The sequence below is a fragment of the Phacochoerus africanus genome, chromosome 9, assembly GCF_016906955.1.
Source record: "Phacochoerus africanus isolate WHEZ1 chromosome 9, ROS_Pafr_v1, whole genome shotgun sequence".
Taxonomy (NCBI): domain Eukaryota; kingdom Metazoa; phylum Chordata; class Mammalia; order Artiodactyla; family Suidae; genus Phacochoerus; species Phacochoerus africanus.
In genome coordinates, this window is record NC_062552.1 from 10,152,520 (window position 1) to 10,171,566 (window position 19,047).

General features: G+C 43.5%; 1 protein-coding gene across 4 annotated transcripts in view; it reads right to left on the reverse strand.

Annotated features, from left to right (window-relative positions):
- Positions 1 to 14,809, reverse strand: part of MCUR1 (mitochondrial calcium uniporter regulator 1) — a 34,238-nt gene extending 19,429 nt beyond the window's left edge. For all 4 annotated transcript variants that reach the window (XR_007136947.1, XM_047795383.1, XM_047795382.1 and 1 more), the window contains exons 1-6: positions 14,275 to 14,809; positions 8,496 to 8,615; positions 4,483 to 4,586; positions 3,401 to 3,502; positions 2,882 to 2,923; positions 1,729 to 1,800 (exon numbers count right to left, since the gene is read on the reverse strand). Coding sequence is in view for 3 of the 4 variants with exons in the window: in XM_047795383.1 (XP_047651339.1) it covers positions 1,729 to 1,800; positions 2,882 to 2,923; positions 3,401 to 3,502; positions 4,483 to 4,586; positions 8,496 to 8,615; positions 14,275 to 14,698 (864 nt within the window). In the remaining variant the exon portion in view is untranslated. The remainder of the gene's footprint in view (positions 1 to 1,728; positions 1,801 to 2,881; positions 2,924 to 3,400; positions 3,503 to 4,482; positions 4,587 to 8,495; positions 8,616 to 14,274) is intronic.
- Between the last annotated feature and the right edge of the window lie 4,238 nt (positions 14,810 to 19,047).

The window sequence follows — 19,047 nt, forward strand, 5'->3', positions numbered from 1 at the left end:
ATGTTCACGGATTGGAAAAATTAATATTTTAAAAATGGCCACACTACCCAAAGCAATCTACAGATTCAACGCAATCTTTATCAAATTACCCATGACATTTCTCACAGAACTAGAACAAACAATCCAAAAATTTATATGGAACCACAAAAGACTCAGAATTGCCAAAGCAATCCTGAGAAACAACTCTCCCAGACTTCAAGCAATATTACAAAGCCACAGTCATCAAGATAGTGTGGTACTGGTATCAAAACAGACATACGGACCAATGGAATGGAATAGAGAACCCAGAAATAAACCCTGACACCTATGGTCAATTAATCTTTGACAAAGGAGGCAAGAGCATAAGAATGGGAAAAAGAAAGTCTATTCAGCAAGAATTGCTTGGAAAACTGAACAGGTGCATGCAAATCAATGAAACTAGAATACACCCTCACACCATGCACAAAAATAAACTCAAAATGGCTGAAAGACTTAAATATTAAGACAGGACACCATCAAACTCCTGGAAGAGAACATAGCCAAAACATTCTCTGACATCGACCTTATGAATATTTCCTCAGGTCATTCTCCCAAGGCAACAGAAATAAGAGCAAAAATAAACCAATGGGATCTCATCAAACTGACAAGCTTTTGCATAGCAAAAGAAACCAAAAAGAAAACAAAAAGACAACTTAACGGAATGGTAGAAAATAGTTTCAAATGATGCAATGGACAAGGACTTAATCTCTAGGATATACAAGCAACTTATACAACTCAACAGCAAAAACCCAACCACCCAATGGAAAAATGGGCAAAAGACCTGAATAGACCATTCTCCAAGGAAGATGTACAGATGGCCAACAAGCACATGAAAAAATGCTCAACACCCCTGATTATTAGAGAAATACAAATCAAAACTACCATGAGATACCACCTCACACTAGAAAGAATGGCCATCATTAATAAGTCCACAAATAACAAATGCTGGAGGGGGTATGGAGAAAAGGGAACCCTCCTGCACTGTTGGTGGGAATGTAAGCTGGTACAGCCACTATGGGGAACAGTAAGGAGGTACCTTAGAAAACTATACATAGAACTACCATATGACCCAGCAATCACACTCTTGGGCATATATCCAGACAAAACTTTCCTTGAAAAAGACACATGCAGCCGCATGTTCATTGAGGCTCTGTCCACAATAGCCAAGAGCTGGAAACAACCCAAATGTCCATCGACAGATGATTGGATTAAGAAGATGTGGTATATATACACAACGGAAAACTACTCAGCCATAAAAAGAACAAAATAATGCCATTTGCAGCAACATGGATGGAACTAGAGACTCTCATACTGAGTGAAATAAGTCAGAAAGAGAAGGACAAATACCATATGATATCACTTATAACTGGGATCTAATATACAGCACAAATGAACATTCCCACAGAAAAGAAAATCACAGACTTGGAGAATAGACTTGTGGCTGCCGGGGGGGGGGGGGGGGAGGGAGTGGGAGGGATCGGGAGCTTGGGGTTAACGGATGCAAACTATTGGTCTTGGAATGGATTTATAATGAGATCCTGCTGTGTAGCATTGAGAACTGTGTCTAGATACAGTTGCATCACAACAATGGGAGGAAAAAGCATGTATACATGTATGTGTAACTTGGTCCCCATGCTGTACATTGGAAAAAATAAATAAATTAAAAAAAGAAAAATTAATTCATACTCTATTTTTGAAAAAGGAACATACCAATTCTTTGACTCTGCTTTTTTCTAGATTGAAGTCTAATTTGGTTTCTGTTCGGACTTTGATCACTTCATCCTAGTAGGAGAGCAAACAACAAAGAAAGAAATCCAATGTAAGAGATCCAAAACCTGTGAGGATGTGAGCCTAGCCTGGGCCTGCTGGCTTCATCGCCCCCAGCCCAGGGGAGGGGCAGGGACATGGGTGCGTGGACAAATGGAGTCTAGACTTAGCGCAGTCAGGAGATCCTGGTCAAGTCACGGCTGGAGTCAGCCTTATCTTGGGACTTCCGGGTTATACATACAAATAATTGCCTTTTTGTTTAAATCAGTCCAGAATGGGCTACCGTTTCTTTGAACCTCAAGAACATGAATGAACGTTAACCCAATACATTTGCTTTGTGGGAATTTATGAATCAAGCTGTTCCTTGCATGACTTTGCAAAGCAGAGATGGACTCAAAGAAGTAAAATATTAAATTCTGGTTTAAATGAAGCCTTCCTTCTGACACTCATCAAAACCTTTTTCTTAACATCAATATCCTTTCCACTTAAAAACAACAACAACAACAACAACCAGCTGGTTCAGTCAGCATTTTAAATTCTCTAAAGACAGTCTCTCCTAAGAGAATCTAAGGGCTCCATGTGGCTATGCCAGAAGAGTTTTTATTTTATTTTTTGTCTTTTTAGGGCCATACCCAAGGCATATGGAAGCTCCCAGGCTACAGGTCGAATTGGAGCTGCCAGCCTACGCCACAGCCACAGCAACTCCAGATCTGAGCTGCATCTGTGACCTACACCACAGTTCACGCAATGCCAGATCCTTAACCCACTGAGTGAGGCCAGGGATTGAACCCCCATCCTCATGGATAGCAGTCGAGTTTGTTACTGCTGAGCCACAACAGGAACTCCCAGAAGATTTTTTATTTTAAAAATGACTTCATTCCTCCTAGATCACAATTTTCTTAATGAGACATCAGTAATTTATTCATTAGCTGTGTTCTCAGTTAAACCTTCCAAGGCGGACTTTAGAGACACCTCACACAAATATTTAACATAGTGTTTAAGCACACATAAGTACTTAAGAACATGTAAGTCTTTCTGACATTATATTTATTACTAAGTGTATATAATTACAAACAAGCAAACAGGAGGATCTTACCATTACTTGTTGTTTTAACCGATGTAGTTCAAGTTTTATCTTCTAAAAACACACAGAAAAGAAATATTTAGAAAGGTAGAAGAAAAATATAAAAAACTTGGTAATAAACAAATATTAGAACATGTATTTATGCACAAGTTCTTTAATCCTTCAACACAAACTTGGCCACATTCAGAATACAACATTAACTTAAATAGGCTCAGTGGCAGAAACAATTGCTTGTCCTGCCAGGAAGGGACTATAATCATGTGTGTGCCATGAATGACCAGAAGGGGGCGTCAGCAGGACCTCCTGGGTTTTCGTCACAGTCTAATTCTTGATCTGATGGAACAATCATGTGTGTCCTGATGACCAAAGGGGGCGTTGGCAGGACCTCTGGGGTTTTGGTCACAGTCTAATTCTTGATCTGATAGTGCACACTGTGAAATTCATCCAGACATACACTTCTCTGTGCACTTTTGTGTCTGTGTATCTCAGAATCTTAATATAAAGTATGTGTGAGCGGCTCTTTCATTTTACCTCATTTTCTGATCGAAGGGCTGAAAATTCACTCTTCTCCAAAATAATCATATCTTTTTTCACATTAGCAATCTGAGCCATTAACTGCTGAAGAGTGATCTCCTAGGAAAGAAAAACAAAACATATAACCTACTCTGGGCCAGAAAGTCCAAAGTCCACCTTCTACAGTCTACCCGATACCATCTCAATGAGAAACTAGAAAAGCGTGGGCACAAGAAAAGAGGTTCAGCAAAGCACTCCTCTGTCTCAAAATGAGAAAAGGATGAGACCTCAAGTCAGTATCAGCATCAAATGAATCACATAAAGGGTGGCAGTCAGAGGACCAGCTGCTCAACAACACAGAGTTGTAATTCTGGCCACATCTCCATTTATTAAAGTGCGGCTGACTAGGGAGTTCCCATTGTGGCTCAGTGGGTTAAGAACCCAGCCAGTATCCATGAGGATACAGGTTCGATCCCTGGCCTCGCTCAGTGGGTTAGGGATCCAGCGTTGCCATGAGCTGCAGTGTAGGTCACAGAAGTGGCGTGGATCCTGTGTTGCTGTGGCTGTGGCTGGCAGCTGCAGCTCCAATTTGACCCCTAGCCTGGGAACTCCCATATGCTGCAAGTGCGGCCTTAAAGCAAAAAAGAAAGTACAGCTGACAAGAATAGTCATTTTGAGTTTTTTGTTTTGTTTTTTGTTTTTTTGGTCTTTTTAGGGCTGCACCTGTAGCATATGGATGTTCCCAAGCCAGGGGTCAAATCCAAGCTGTAGCTGCCGGCCTACGTCACAGCCACAGCAACGCCAGATCCTCAACCCACTGAGCGAGGTCAGGGATCAAACCCACCTTCTCACAGATTGTCGGGTGCTTTACGCTGAACCACGGTGGACACTCCTCTGTTTTCAAAGGTAATGACTCTGTGATCGTTGACCAAAGAGCTCTGAATACATATTTTTTTTTTATACCACTGTAATCATCTGTCTCTCATCTATGGTTAACATGACGAGAGGCCTTTCCATAGAGTGTTATGCGAAAACACGTATTACAAATAACATCCCACCATCAGCTTTCACCTCTGGGCAAGTGCCCCAGCGAAGCTCACCTGCTGCATCTTGGTGACCATATCTTTGTAGACGACATCCATGTTGGTCTCTGTGATCTTGACCAAGGCAGACACAATGATTTCCGCTTGTCGAGTAGTGAACCCTAAGCAAGCACACAAAGGACAAGCATGCTGGAGTTGTCAGGGGGAAAAAAAAATAAAAACCCTTCGTAGAAAGAGAGGAAATGCAAACTTATACATGCAGGTGGATGCTGGAATTCAGAAGCAGTTGGAAAGCCGAAATGTGGCAGGAGGGTGGGGTCTAGTCACAGGCTGTGATGTGTCTGCCACGCAGGACAAATATGACACATCTGAGTCTGCTTCCTGGTATAAAACGAGGGCTAGGGCTGACTGAGTGCCAACATGCTGCCTGGCTGTCAAAACCACGTTTTCAGAGAATGTCTAATGACAGAGAATGCCTGCAGTGCAGGGTCAAGTGAAAAAAAAGCAGCCTCAAAATTATAGATACAATTTATGGCTTGTATAGTTTAACAAAGATTCTAAGAAAATTTTATTTTCTTATGCGTGATCTTAATTTCCTACAATGCATGTGTCTTAATTTTAAAATTAAATAATGGAGTTCTTGTCAAGGCTCAGCAGAAATTAATCTGACTAGTATCCATGAGGATGCAGGTTTGATCCCTGGCTTGCTCAGTGGGTTAAGGATCTGGCGTTGCCATGGGCTGTGGTGTAGGTCGCAGATGAGGCTTGGATCTGGTGCTGCTGTGGCTGTGGTGTAGACTGGCAACTACGGCTCTGATTCAACCCCTGCCTGGGAAACTCCATATGCCTCAGGTGCGGCCCTAAAAAAAAAGATGAAAAAAAATAAAATGTGTATGTTAGGAAAAAATAATTTACTTAGTTTAATTATTTTATCCAGCACAATTCAGTCAAATCATTGTCTATATAAATAATAATTCAGTTGTTAATTTAATTCACTTAATGTTAAAAGACAAAATCAATTCTTTCATTTTTCTTCCACAATTCTCCTTAATCACTAGATAGGGGAGAGAAACTGGAAAATAACAGATTCTTTTATATTCAATAAGTAATGCTGAACTGAATTACATATTCAACTCAGCAGTAATGTTTTTAATAACTTTAGGTAGTAACTTATCTTTCACATTGAAAATTCTAATTAAAATGATATTTTAAAAGCTTAAAATGCTTAAATCCCTGGAATATAATTCTATTAAACACGTCCATCTATAAGAACTGTAGAACTTAAAATGTCTTGTAATTAATTCACGGCACATTTGTTTGGAGGAAGTTATAAGAGATTCACTTTGGATGAAATTAAGCATTAAGCATGGGACTAAAAAAAAAAAAAAATCAAAGACAAATTTAAATGAGACAAAAAGACCTGCAAAGACCTAGTCTCTTCACTTTATTCAAAATCCTTTAATTTTCAATGTGTGGGTCATGAACAACGAGGAAAAAAAAAAAATCACCCAAAAAGTTACCCGCCCAAATGTTAACAATGTTTAGCTCTGGTACTGGGATTCAGAGTAGTTTTTCCTGTTTTTTGTCTTCCTGATTTTTTGAAAATGAACATGTCTCTTGTAATTTTTAAAACTTATTAATAAGGGTTCATAGTTAAACAATAATAAGGCTTGGGAATTATGAAGAAAAGAGAAGAGAGACAAAAGAGGAAGTATGATGATAATAAAAGAAATAAGCTCCAAAAACTTAGAACCACCTATAGGAGGAGAAAGGATAAGAAAAAGCAGAAGTTAAGCAGAAGTTAAGCCTGACCTCCCGGGTTACCAGATACAAATGAAAATTTTTTTGTAGGAATGAGAAAACAGGACAGAATCCAGGCTAGTGAGATTACAGACCCTGGAAGTTTCGTGAATCAGGAGACTTAACTCTGGACAAAAAAAAAAAAAAAAAGGGATAAAGGATGGAACATTCTTTGAGGGGTCCTTCCTGGCCTTATCCTAACCCAGCCATCTAAGATATCTATCATTCCTGGAAGCATCTTCGCATCCTGCCTCTATTCAGTGGAGTCCTCAAATTGCTGGTCTTAAAATATGCAAATATTCAATGGGTTAGGGTTTGGAGTCCAGAAAAGCTGGAAGTACATATATGGAAACATCACATTTTTAAACAAACACTTACAAATTCTGTTTGTTCAAAATGAATAAATGAATTTCTAAAGGGGGGAGGAGACACAAACCCCACCTCTCATTGGGGGAAAAGATCTGGGTCCACGGCAGCTGTGTGGCCAGAGCCATGCTTAACAAAACGAGTGCTGTTCCTTTAATATCATCCAACATCTGGTGCATGTCATAATGCCCCCATCATCTCTCATATGTCTATATGTCTTTTTTTTTTTTTTGGTCTTTTTAGGGCCGCACCCTCGGCATATGGAGGTTCCCAGGCTAGGTATAGGATCGGAGCTACAGCTGCTGGCCTTCACCACAGCCACAGCAATGCCAGATCCAAGCTGTGTCTGCGACCTACACCACAGCTCATGACAACGTCAGATCTTTGACCCACCAAGCAAATCCAAGGATTGAACCCACATCCTCATGGATACTAGCTGGGTTCTTAACCTGCTGAGCCCCAACAGGAACACCTCTAATATGTCTTTTTACAATTGCTTACTTTGAATACAATAAGATAAGGCCCACCAAAAAAAAAAAAAAAAAGACCTCTGCTTATCAAGATAATTTTAGATGCCTCTCTTCTCACTTCCACTTTCCTTTTCAAAATTCTGAGCGGAAAGAAATTATAGTAAATAAGGCCCACGTTTTAAGTTGGAGAAGCAAAGCGGTAAAAATGATCACAGAGCACACGACAGTTTTCCGGAAGTGCGTTCACATCCATCATTTCAAACTCAAAAGGCTCTTTGGAATTTTTAATATGTCCACATAGTTACCAAGGGGGAAACGGGACAAAGAAGGAGAAAGGACTGTGAACAGCTGGAAGCTGACAGAAGCCGAGCTCAGAGCTGCAAACTCCCCCGTAAGCACAGGAGGATCCGTGCCATCCCCAGGTATCAAGTATGTAACCACATCTACACAAGGCAGCTTTGTGCATGTGAAGCCATACAACCGGGTAAATAATTATACAGTAAAGTCAAAACACAGATTTACCTATTTCAAAGGCATACTCTCTGCTGAGATTCCGATTTTAAGGATACATGTGTCACAATACAGAGAATTCAAAATTTATATTTAATTTGTAATGTGTGTCTACAGATTACATGAGGATGCTAGCTCTATGCTATCTCTTCACTGTCATACATGTCAGAACAATCGTTTACATTAATTAGCTCAACAGCCGTAAGAGAAGGTGTGAGTCTGAATATTTAAGGGGGAAAAAAAAAAAAACCACCATTAAGTTGAAAGTACCAATAGCTGCTGCTCAGTAACATTTAAATTTCATAAAAACTTTAAAGCACACAAGTTGCATGGGAATAAAACGATCACTTTTCTGCTTAGAGAGTTGTCATAGGAACCATTGCTGGGTTTGGCTAACTTGTGTCTCATTTTTTATCTGAAGCACTGTATTTCCAGAGTGATGCTATAAACATGCACTTCCCTTGGACAAAGCGATGATGTGGGAGAAAAGTCTCAAATGAACTGATGAAGCAAAAACGTCCTGCAACGAAAGATGAGGTCTTAAAAAATGGAGACGGACCAAAAGATTGTCTGCAGATATACAAAAGGCAGAGAGAAATATGAGCAGTTAGATAAGATCATAAGGGCAGGGGAGCTCCCGTTGTGGCTCAGCCGTTTATGACCCTGACTAGCACCCATGAGGATGAAGGTTCGATCCCTGGGTTAAGGATCCAGTGTTGCCATGAGCTGTGGTGTAGGTCAAAGATGTGGCTCAGATCCTGTGTTGCTGTGTCTGTGGCGCAGGCCGACGGCCACAGCTCCAAATGGACCCCTAGCCTGGGAACCTCCATATGCTGCAGGTGGGGCCCTAAAAAGGGTGGGGGGGGGCAGGCATAATGAATAGTGTTTTCCTCTGGCTCCGAGTAACCAGTGAGAGAGGATTACCATTTTCTTCGAGTAAACACACTAAGGCGTGGGTGTCAAAGTAGAGCTTCCTACTCCCAGAAGAGGCGAACTCTCTCCTTTTGCCCTCCAGCTGCAGGCTGCCCGCAGAGAGGCTCAGCTCTAGAAGAGAAAGGACAGCACATGTCAGAACAGGACCCAACGCAACTGAGCACAGGGAAAAAATAAGGCGCACCTCAAAAGCCTTTTTTTTTTTTTTTTACAATTTTGAGATAGAACTCACACACATACAATTCACCCATTTCAAATGTACACTTCAATTGTGTTCAGTATATTTACAGAGTTGTGTAACCATCCCACGATCAACCTGAGAACATCTTCATCACCCCCAAGGAAACCCTATCCCCTCTGGCTACCCCTGTCGCTATGCGATCACACCCCACCTCCCTATTCCCACAGGCAGTCACGTACCTCTCTTCTGTCTCTATGAATTTGCCTGCTGTGGACATTTCATAGGAATGTAATTCTTAGCTATGTGGTACTTGATGACTGGTTTCTTTCACCTAGAGTGATATTTCCAAGGTTCATCCACCATGTAGTACATCAGTATCTTATTTCCTTTTATTGCCAAATAACATTTCATCATACAGATACACCAATTTTTTAACCTAGTCATCAGGTGAAGGATTGACTCTAAGAAGGGTCCCATTTCTCCACATTCTCAACATTGTTATTACCTGTCTTTTTGTAATAATCCTTGTGGGTATAGAGTAGTATATCTCATTGTAGGTTTGTTTTTTTTTTCCTTTTTTATGTTTTATTTTATTTCTTTCTTTTTGACCTTGCATGTCGAAGTTTCAGGCCAGGGATCGAACCTGAGCCACAGCCGTGTCGACACTGAATCCTTAACTGCTAGGCCCCCAGGGAAGCCCTGATCTTCCTGTAGTTTTGATTTGCACTTCCCTGATGGCTAGTGATGCCGGACATCTTTTCATGTGCTCGCTGGCCACTGCCATATCTTCCTTGGAGAAATACCCATTCAGATCCTTTGCCTATTTTAAAAAACTGGGTTATCTTTTTATTACTGAATTGAGAGAGTTCTTTATATATTTTATTTCTTTATTTTTGGCCACCCTGTGGTATAGATGGAGTTCCCAGGCCAGGCGGTACATCCAAGCTGCAGCTGAGACCTATGCTGCAGCTGCGGCAACACTGGATCCTTTAATTCACTGTGCTGCACCAGGAATTGAAACTGTGCCCTGGCACTGCAAAAATGCTGCCAACACCTTTGCACCACAGAAGGAAATCCTTTTTGCTTATTTTAGATACACGGTCCTTATCACATATATCATTTGCAAACATGCTTGTTCTGTGGGTTGGCTTTAACTTTCATGACAGCGTCTTTTGAAGCACAAAAGTTCATTATTTTAATCAAGCGCAATGTATCTTTTTCTGTTGTTCCTTTTGCTTTTGGTGTCCTAAGAAACCACTGGCTGATTTGAGCACACAAAGATTTACACTTGTTTTTTCCTAAGTTTTAGGTGTTAGCTCTTAACATTGGGTCTTTGAGCCATTCAAGTTAATTTCTGCACATGGTGTGAGATGGGGGTTCAACTTCATTCTTGTGCATGTGGATGTCCAGCTGTCCTTGAACTACTTTCTCCGTTACACTGTCTTGTGACTCATGGCAAAAATCAATCGATTATAAATGCAAAGGTTTATCTTTGAGTGCTCCATTCTATTCCACAAGTCTGTCTTATGCCAGTGCCACATTTTCGTGGTATGTAGTTTGTACGTCAAGTTTTGGCATCAGGAAATGAATCCCCCAACTCTGTTCTTTATCAAGATTTTCTGGCTACTCTGAGTTCCCCGTATTCCTATATGAACTTCAGTATCACTCTGTCAATGTCTACAAAGAAGCCACTTGGAACTCTGATGCAGATTATGTTAAATCTGTAGGTCACTGTGGGGAGTACGGCCATCCTAAAAATACTGTCCTCCAATTACCAACATCTCCACGGCCCTCTCTCTCCATTTATTTAGGTGTTTAATGTCTTTATTCGTGTTCTATGTAGGTTTTGTACTTGGGGGGGGAGGTTAAATTTAAGTCTCTAATTCCTTTCGATGCTACGGCAAAAGGTACTGCTTTTTAGAATTTTCAGATTGTTCATTGCTAGTGTATAGAAATACAACTGACTTTTGTTTCCATACAATTTGTATATTGATCTTATATCCCACCATCTTGCTAAATTCACTAGCTTTCATTGGTTTTTAGTGAATTTCTTAGAGTTTTCTATGTATAGGGTCATGTCGTCCGTGAAGAGTGATAATTTACTTCTTTTACAATCTGGATGGCTTTTCCTTTCCTTGCCGAACCACCCTGGCTAGAACTGCTAGCACAGCGCTGAATGGAATGGTGAGAGCAGCCCCCCTCATTCCTGACCTTGGAGGGAACATATCCCATCTTTCACCATTTAAGCATGAGGTTAAGCTGTGGGTGTTTCAGATGCCCTTTATCAGGTGAGGTGGTTCCCTTCTGTTTCAAAAAAATTGGTCAAGTGTTTTTTTAGTGTGAAGGGGTGTGGAATTTTGTCAAATTACTTGTCTTTGTCTTTTGTGATGATTGCGTGGTTTCTCTCCTCTAAGGTGTGAATATGGTACACTGCATGGAATTGATTTTCAGACAAAGTGAACCTGCTGTTCTGAGACAGAATCCTGTTTAGTCACAGCATACACTCCTTTTTATAGACTGCTCAATTCGGTTTCCTAGTATTTTTATAAGAGATGTTGATCTGCGGTTTTTCTTATCTTTGCAGAAGACTATGTTTAGAGAGACGTGTTCTAACAATTTATATATTACCTTTTCTATGAATTTCTGTGAATTTAACCACAGGTCCAACCCATTTTGTAAGCTCGTTTCAAGGTCCTCGTTTGAAGGAGGTAGCAGAGTAATGATTTTCTGGCTTTTGTGTTCCATCAACCACAAAAAATAGTTTTAAAAAATATGGACTAACTGCAGTATGAATTTGTAACTCTGTCAAGAAAGGACATTTAAACATAATAGCTCCTTACTCTTACAATCATACAAAAAGAGACATTTTGACAGCAAAAGGAAAAGAGATGGACAATATAAAACTTAAAAACTTTCCATTTAAATGTTATGAACATAGCTATATAAAAATCTTGCTACATATTTGTTCTTACTGATCTATGACACCAGGTGTTACAGGAGACAGAAGAGTCATCTAACTCAAAAGGTTTTACTCAGTAGCTCTCCTAAATGACCAGAAAGATACTTCAGCTCATCAACTCTTATTCTCAATCCTTCACCCCTAAACACTCAAAGGAAACTGCAAGTAAGCAGAAAAGGGGACATGGACAGGACCCTACAGATCTGATGCTTTTCTGTAAGCTGAAAGCAGTGGTTCCCAAATTACTGGCAACTTGGAGTTAGGGTGGCTGTGTTCACAGCACCTAGGTACGTACAGGAGGGTCAATAACCACCTGGTACCAAGCACTGTTTGCAGACTGACAAAATAAAAGATGCAACAACTATTCTATGTGTGTGTGTGTTTAATGGTAAAAATAAATAAATAAATAAAAAGGTGGGGGAGGGGGCCTTAGCTTCAAAGAAGCACCAGCCTACAGTATGAGGCCCTTGGCAAGGCACACAAAGCCTGTCCTAATCTAGCCCACTCGTCCTTTCAGCGTTCATTCCAGCCACCTAAACTATCCTGTTACCTGCACTTTCAGACCTTGGTACACCATCCTTGAGCTTGGCTTGCTCCTCCTTCTCAGCTGTAAGTTTTAAGCACCCTTTTTACCCCTTTGCATCTACTCTGACAATGTGCTAAGCACCCATTATGTTCCATTAGCACCCATTATGTTCCATTAGCGTTCCATAAGCACCCATTACGCTACCTCTGCGACCGGCAGGTCAGGGAGCAGCCTTTACTGTGTGTACCCAGCCCAGTACAGAGAGCTCTATCACAGCAGCTACTTAGTTATTTCCCAGTCTGTGTATTCCTTCAAGCTCCCCAAGAACAGACAGATATTTTTTGTATCATTATCATCTAGCAGAGGGCCTGGTACACTGCAGACCAAAAACAACTTTTTAAAAAAAATTTAACAGTATGGATTCTAAGATCTGGATCTAGAGACTGTCCAGAAGGAAAGTTTGAGATGAACTCCTTTCTCCTCTTCACCTATGGCCTTCCCTTTTCACTTAAATGAGCTCACTTAAATCGGGCACCTCTTTTTTCATCCTTTATCTCCAGCCCTGGTTAAAAATTGGCCTCCATGAGAAGACATCCTGACACAGATGAGCCCTAGCAGGAGAAACAGTGGTGAGGGAATGAATGAATGCATCTCTCAAAGGGATCTCTCCAAGCCACCCATCTCAGAACCATGCTGGGCTGTCCCATGGGTTAGGGAGCTCGAAAACCTTTGAGTCTAGAATTAGCTTATGAAAAGTGACGGAATTATTCTAGGCCTCAATTCCTTTCCTTCCAGTAACAAAATAATCATTTGTGTAATTTAAAACAAAACACCTCCTTGCACACACAAAACAAACTATCACTGCTACTTTTGAAGCAAGTGAATTCCAATTTAGATACGGCAGATTTTTTTCTTTTCAAAAAAAATTTGGAATTTCAATTGCAAGCTCATTTCAAAGAAATATTACTGCTGTCTGAAAAGTTGAGAAAACGACTAGCCACTTGCCACTTAGCCCTCCAGGCCCTGCTGATGGAAGGTGAATTCTGTCTTGCCTCCATCCAAGGGCAGTCCCTGAGGACACAGCAGTATTCTGGCACTGGGAACACCTCTGACTCACTTTTCCTCCTTTATTGTGACAACAAAATGAGGCCCAAGAACTATGAATTCCCACTAATAATCAGGAAACAAGTAACCTGACCTATGCTAAAGTATAACATGTAATTCTCCTTTGGGGAGGGGAAACTTGAGCATATAGAAAGGATATTAAAACCCTACACGAGAAGCTCGAAGTGAGATCCTTATCCCATGAGCGAGGTCAGGGATGGAACCTGCGTCCTTATGGATACTAGGCAGATTCGTTTCCACTGAGGCACGACAGGGAACTCCTGCTTAGGCTTTCTTAACCTCACGCAAGGCCCCCTGCCTCACCTCCTTTAAGTATTTCATCAAACGGCACCTTCTCCATGAAACCTACTCCAATGACTATTTAAATTAGTAACTGGAGGCTCACTCCACTTCGTGGTGATCTTACCCCTTTATATTTTCCCTATAGCATTCATCAGATTATATACATTATTTATGCATGAATTAAGCTCCAAGTAGGAAAAGATTTTGTTAGCTGATACATCCCGCGGACCCAGCAGAGTGCCAGGGAGAGTGGAAGCCGGTGCTTAAAGAATTAATGAACCCACGAGAGTTTGAAATTAAAGTATAAAACAATCCCTTCATGTCCCTTAGCTTCCATCCTCAAACTCGCAAGCCTCCGGCACACCTGCTCCTTTACCGGAGTCGCTACACACACCGCGCACCTGCAAAACAGAAACCTGCGAGCGGGCGCCACGCGGCGGCTCTACAAACGCGCGCGCTCCCTTCTCCCCGCTCGTACCTCCTGCCCCGCATTCCATTAAAATCTGCGCCCTGCACCCGGCGCCCGCAGCCCGACTCACTCGGATCCTCTCCGCTGAGGGAGCCCAGGAGAGCGCGGACCAGAAGGGCGGGGCCCGACAGACCTTCGTCCCCACGGCCGGGAGGAGCCCGGCGACCTCGGCTGATCCGCCCTCAGGATCTCAGAGCCCAGCTCCCTCCGCCCCGGCCCGGCCCTCACCTCTCCTCGAGGAAGCGAGGGCGGCCACCCGCCGGAGGCACAGGTGGAGCGCGCCCGCCGCGCAGGCGACGCGGGGGGCCAGGCCAGGCTGCCACCTCCACGCGCCGCCGCGCCCGGCGAACAAGGGCCCGGCGCGCCACCGCTCCCAGTCCGCCAGCGGCCGGCGAGGGCCGGCGGCGGCCAGGCGCGGGAAGGGCACAAGCAGGACGAGGAACAGCGGGGAGGCACGTGACGCGCTGGCGCGGGCCGCCGGGCCGCGGGGCCGCAGCGCCCCCAGACCGCCGGGGAGCGTGGGCACGAGGCGGCGCGCAGGAACGCCACGGCCGCCCGGGCCTCCGCCGCGGCCCGCGGCCAGGAAGAGCAGAAGGCGCCGGCGGCCGGGCAGGCGCTTCGGCTTCTCCCCCGCGACGGAGCCGCAGTCCATCTCCGACGCGGTCACTGGCCCGGCCGCGCGCTCATGCCGGTCACGCGCGGCCGCGGCGCGACTCCGAGAGCAGGAGCGAGCGTCGGCGGCAGCGCCGAACCGGGTCTTTCCTGTCGGGCGGGCGGGGCTCTGGGCGCGCGCTGGCGGAGGGGCGGGGCTCCGGGGCTCGAAGGGGCGGGGCCCCGGAAAAAGGCGCGTTCCAGTCCCAGCGAGTTCCAGTCCGGCAACCCGGAGGACCAGAGGGTGGCGGTGGGCTCTCCCGGAACTGGATGACCTCGGTATTGCCACGATTTGCATATTCAGTACACCGATGTCCTTATAAAGCCATTAATTACCCTGGTGCTTTTCAGAATCCCAAGTCCGAGCACCACCTGGCTGCCTTAGGTTTTCCTAGTCCAAAGTTCCCCAAAAGTGTGGCGCTGGGGTGCGTTTTAAAAAATTGTTAGCCGGGTGCATTTTGTTTTGTTTTTGTTTTGTCTTTTTGCTATTTCTTGGGCCGCTCCAGCGGCATATGGAGGTTCCCAGGCTAGGGGTCGCATTCGAGCTGTAGCCGCAGGCCTACACCAGAGTCACAGCAACTCGGGATCCGAGCCGCGTCTGCGACCTGCACCACAGCTCATGGCAACGCCGGATCGTTAACCCACTGAGCAAGGGCAGGGATCGAACCCGCAACCTCATGGTTCCTAGTCGGATTCGTTAACCACTGAGCCATGACGGGAACTCCTAGCCGGGTGCATTTTAAAGAATTGTTAGAAGGTATAGCCGTTACATATTCAACACATTTAAAGCTAAACTTTCGGCTTGATGAGTGCGTCATAGAAGTGAGAAAGTTTCCATCTGAGAATTTCAAACGTAGGAGCTTGAGTGGTCAGTGAGACCTGCTGGTATAAAAGGATATCTGATTCCAGGGGCGTTCAGGTCAGTGAACTTTTTGAATGCCTATCGCACCTATCTCCGTCATTGGTCCATTGTGTGAATTCAGCAGTGTTTCTTGAATGATTGAATGCAGTGCTGAAGGCACCAACCTAGAAGATACAAAAATAAAAATAAAAAATAAAAAGAGCCCTTTTTTTTTTTTTTTTTGCTATTTCTTGGGCCGCTACCGCAGCGTATGGAGGTTCCCAGGCTAGGGGTCGAATCGGAGCTGTAGCCACCGGCCTCCGCCAGAGCCACAGCAACGCGGGATCCGAGCCGCGTCTGCAACCTACACCACAGCTCACAGCAACGCTGGATCGTCAACCCATTGAGCAAGGGCAGGGACCGAACCCACAACCTCATGGTTCCTAGTCAGATTCGTTAACCACTGCGCCACGCCGGGAACTGCATCTTACACACCTGTATATATAAAATACATGACGCGAAGAAGAGACAGAGCTATAAAGTGCTGGTAAGAAGAGAGGGCATATGGTTATGGAAGTGATGTAAGTGGCTATCAAAATATAAAGAATTAAAAACATTAAAGGCCCAAGTAGACACTTTCAGAAGGGGTTAGTAGGAGTTATACATCCTTAGAACTGATAGGAAACAATTTAGCAATATGCTTCAACAGTGTTTTATGTTCATAAAATTTGCTTAAGTCACATAACTCTGAAAATTTAACCTAAGGGAGTAATATAAAATATTTTTTAAAAAATCTACTAGATTGGACTATATGAACTTGTCATTTTGATAGATCAAAATGTTGAAGATTTTTAATTTCATAGGGATCAACCTAATACATGCACAAAGATATTCACTGTATTGTAATTTATGATTGTGAAAAGATGGAAGAAACAAATTCCAACATTAGAGGAATGGTTAAATAAACTATGGCACAGACTTTATTTAATGAAAGCCCTTTGTAGCTTTTTGAGGTTGAGGTATAACTTACATGGAATAAAAATGCACAGATCTTAGTTCAGTTTGATGATTTTTGATTGTATACCTCATATAATTACTACCCAAACAAAATATAGAATATGTCCATCACTCCAGAAAAGCTCCAGTGAGCCCCTTTCTAGTTTTTTAGATAATCTGTCTGCTTCTCAAAAGACAACCATTTTCTTTTTCTTTATTTTTTTTGTCTTTTTTTGCCATTTCTTGGGCCGCTTCCTTGGCATATGGAGGTTAGGAGTCGAATGGGAGCTGTAGCCGCCGGCCTACACCAGAGCCACAGCAGCGCAGGATCCGAGCCGCATCTGCGACCTACACCACAGCTCACAGCAACACTGGATCCTTAACCCACTGAGCAAGGCCAGGGATCGAACCCACAACCTCATGGTTCTTAGTCAGATTCGTTAACCGCTGAGCCACGATGGGAACTCCAACCATTTTCTGATTTCAGTCACCACAGATTAGTTTGGTTTGTTCTTGAACTTCCTATAAATGCAATCATACAATAAACATTGCCTTTTGTCTGACTTCCTTCTGCCTTGTGTCTGTCTTCAATGCAATAGCCGTGAGATTCACTCCTGTTGTTTATCTGTAATTAGTTCCTCTTTAGTGTTGAATAGCACTGCATTGTATCACTGTGCCACAATTTGGTTGCCCATCCTCCTGTTGATGGCATTTCATTTGTCGCCAGTTTTTGGCTGTTAGGAATAAGGCCATTATGAACATTCTTGCATAAGTCGTTGCATGGACATATGCAATATACGCCTGGTTAAAGAAAAAATTATTCAGCCACTTGTTAAAGCACAGTAAGGAGGGCTTGGATTCAAGGGATACACTAGTTTGTTAGGTATGGGGAACACAGTGCTGAAACACTGCAGTGGGGAGAGAGATTGGGTTCATTTCTGAATATAGCAGGGGCAGGTGGGAACTTAGAGCCAAGGAGCTGGGTGGGGGGCAGTGGATGGGGAATTACCAAGAGAAAACATCAGCAGTAAGGAGGATTATGGCTAAACCAACCGACAAGACTCTTGCGGAAGGCAGGCCCGGGTGATCAGACATCACCCAGAGGATAAAGAACTGGATCAAAGATGGAGGGTGATCAGATACATCTTCCCTTTGGTCCCAGCATCCTGGTTTTCCACTGGGAGCCCCTCTTTCCTGTTCCTAGTCCATGTGGTTTGGGTGGGTCCGTTTCCTTCCAGGCCCCAGGCACGAGCACGTCACACAGTCAGAGTCAGTGAGCTTCAATTCTGGGATTTTCCTAGGAGTTATTGGAAAAAGTTCTTATTTTATTGGGAAATCCATCCATAGATTTTTGAACCTGGAGGTCTGGGGGCTACTTCATGGCCTGAGGCCGAAGCTGTTATGGAGAAAGCAGACCTAAAAGATGAAGAGAGATGCTCTGGTTCTAGCTCAGAAATGGACACTCTTATTTGTATAAACCAACCAACTGCTTTTGTTTAAACCGAGTGGGGTTTCTGTCTCTTATTCTTACAAGAGCCTAATGAATGGAGAGACTAAATACAGGGATCTAAAGTCCAAATGAAAAGAAGCCTCATAAATTAAGGCTTCACTGTGACAAAGTGGGTTAATGATCTGATGTTGTTTCATGTCAGTGACATTTTGATCCCTGGCCTGGCACAATGGGTTAAGGATTTGGTGTTGCTGCAGCCTCAGCAGAGGCCACAGCTATAGCTCAGATTTGATCCCTGGTTCTGGACACATCCACACGCATAGATGCGGCTAGAAAAAACAAACAAATGGGGGCTTCAGGCAAGGGCCCAAGCCCCCCAAGGTTCAGGACTCTCTGACAAAGTCGGACTGGAGAATATGCTTGGACACGGGGCCAAAGTGAAGCCCTTCTACACCCTCCCTGCCTCTGGACCCAGGGACCTTCCATGAGCAGAGCTGGGTTCACACAGCAGACCCTCGAAGACCCACCAGCTGTGAGATCTCTCTCTACCAGGAGGACCAGAACCCTTTTATCAGCCCAGAGACGGCATCAGAGGAATCTATATAATAAACTCACTCAGTCTAGCCCTTATCTCCCATCAGCTCCTCGGGTATTTACCTTCCCACCATTTGCTGCCCCTGGAAACTCAGTCCCTTTCCTTCATCTTGCCATTTCTCTACAAGATCATGCCTCTTTGCTAAGATGCTGCATAAGCCCAAGTTTCTAACCACTCCTCGGTGCTGCTCATCTCTGACTGCTCCCACGTGTATGTACTTTGTACATGTTAAGAAGCCTCTGTTTTTTCCCTTGTAAATCTGTCTTTTTCATCAGTCTAATTTATGGGGCCCCAGCCAGGGAATCTAAGATGGGAAGAGGGAAGAAAGTTTTTCTTCCCTTACACTTGGCAAATATACTTTCAAACTGGAAAAATCGAAAATGTGTGTAAAAGCCACACATTTCATGGTTTCATGGTTGTATGGTTTTATGTGCTTTTTACATGACAGAGGCTTGGCAAAATATCAAA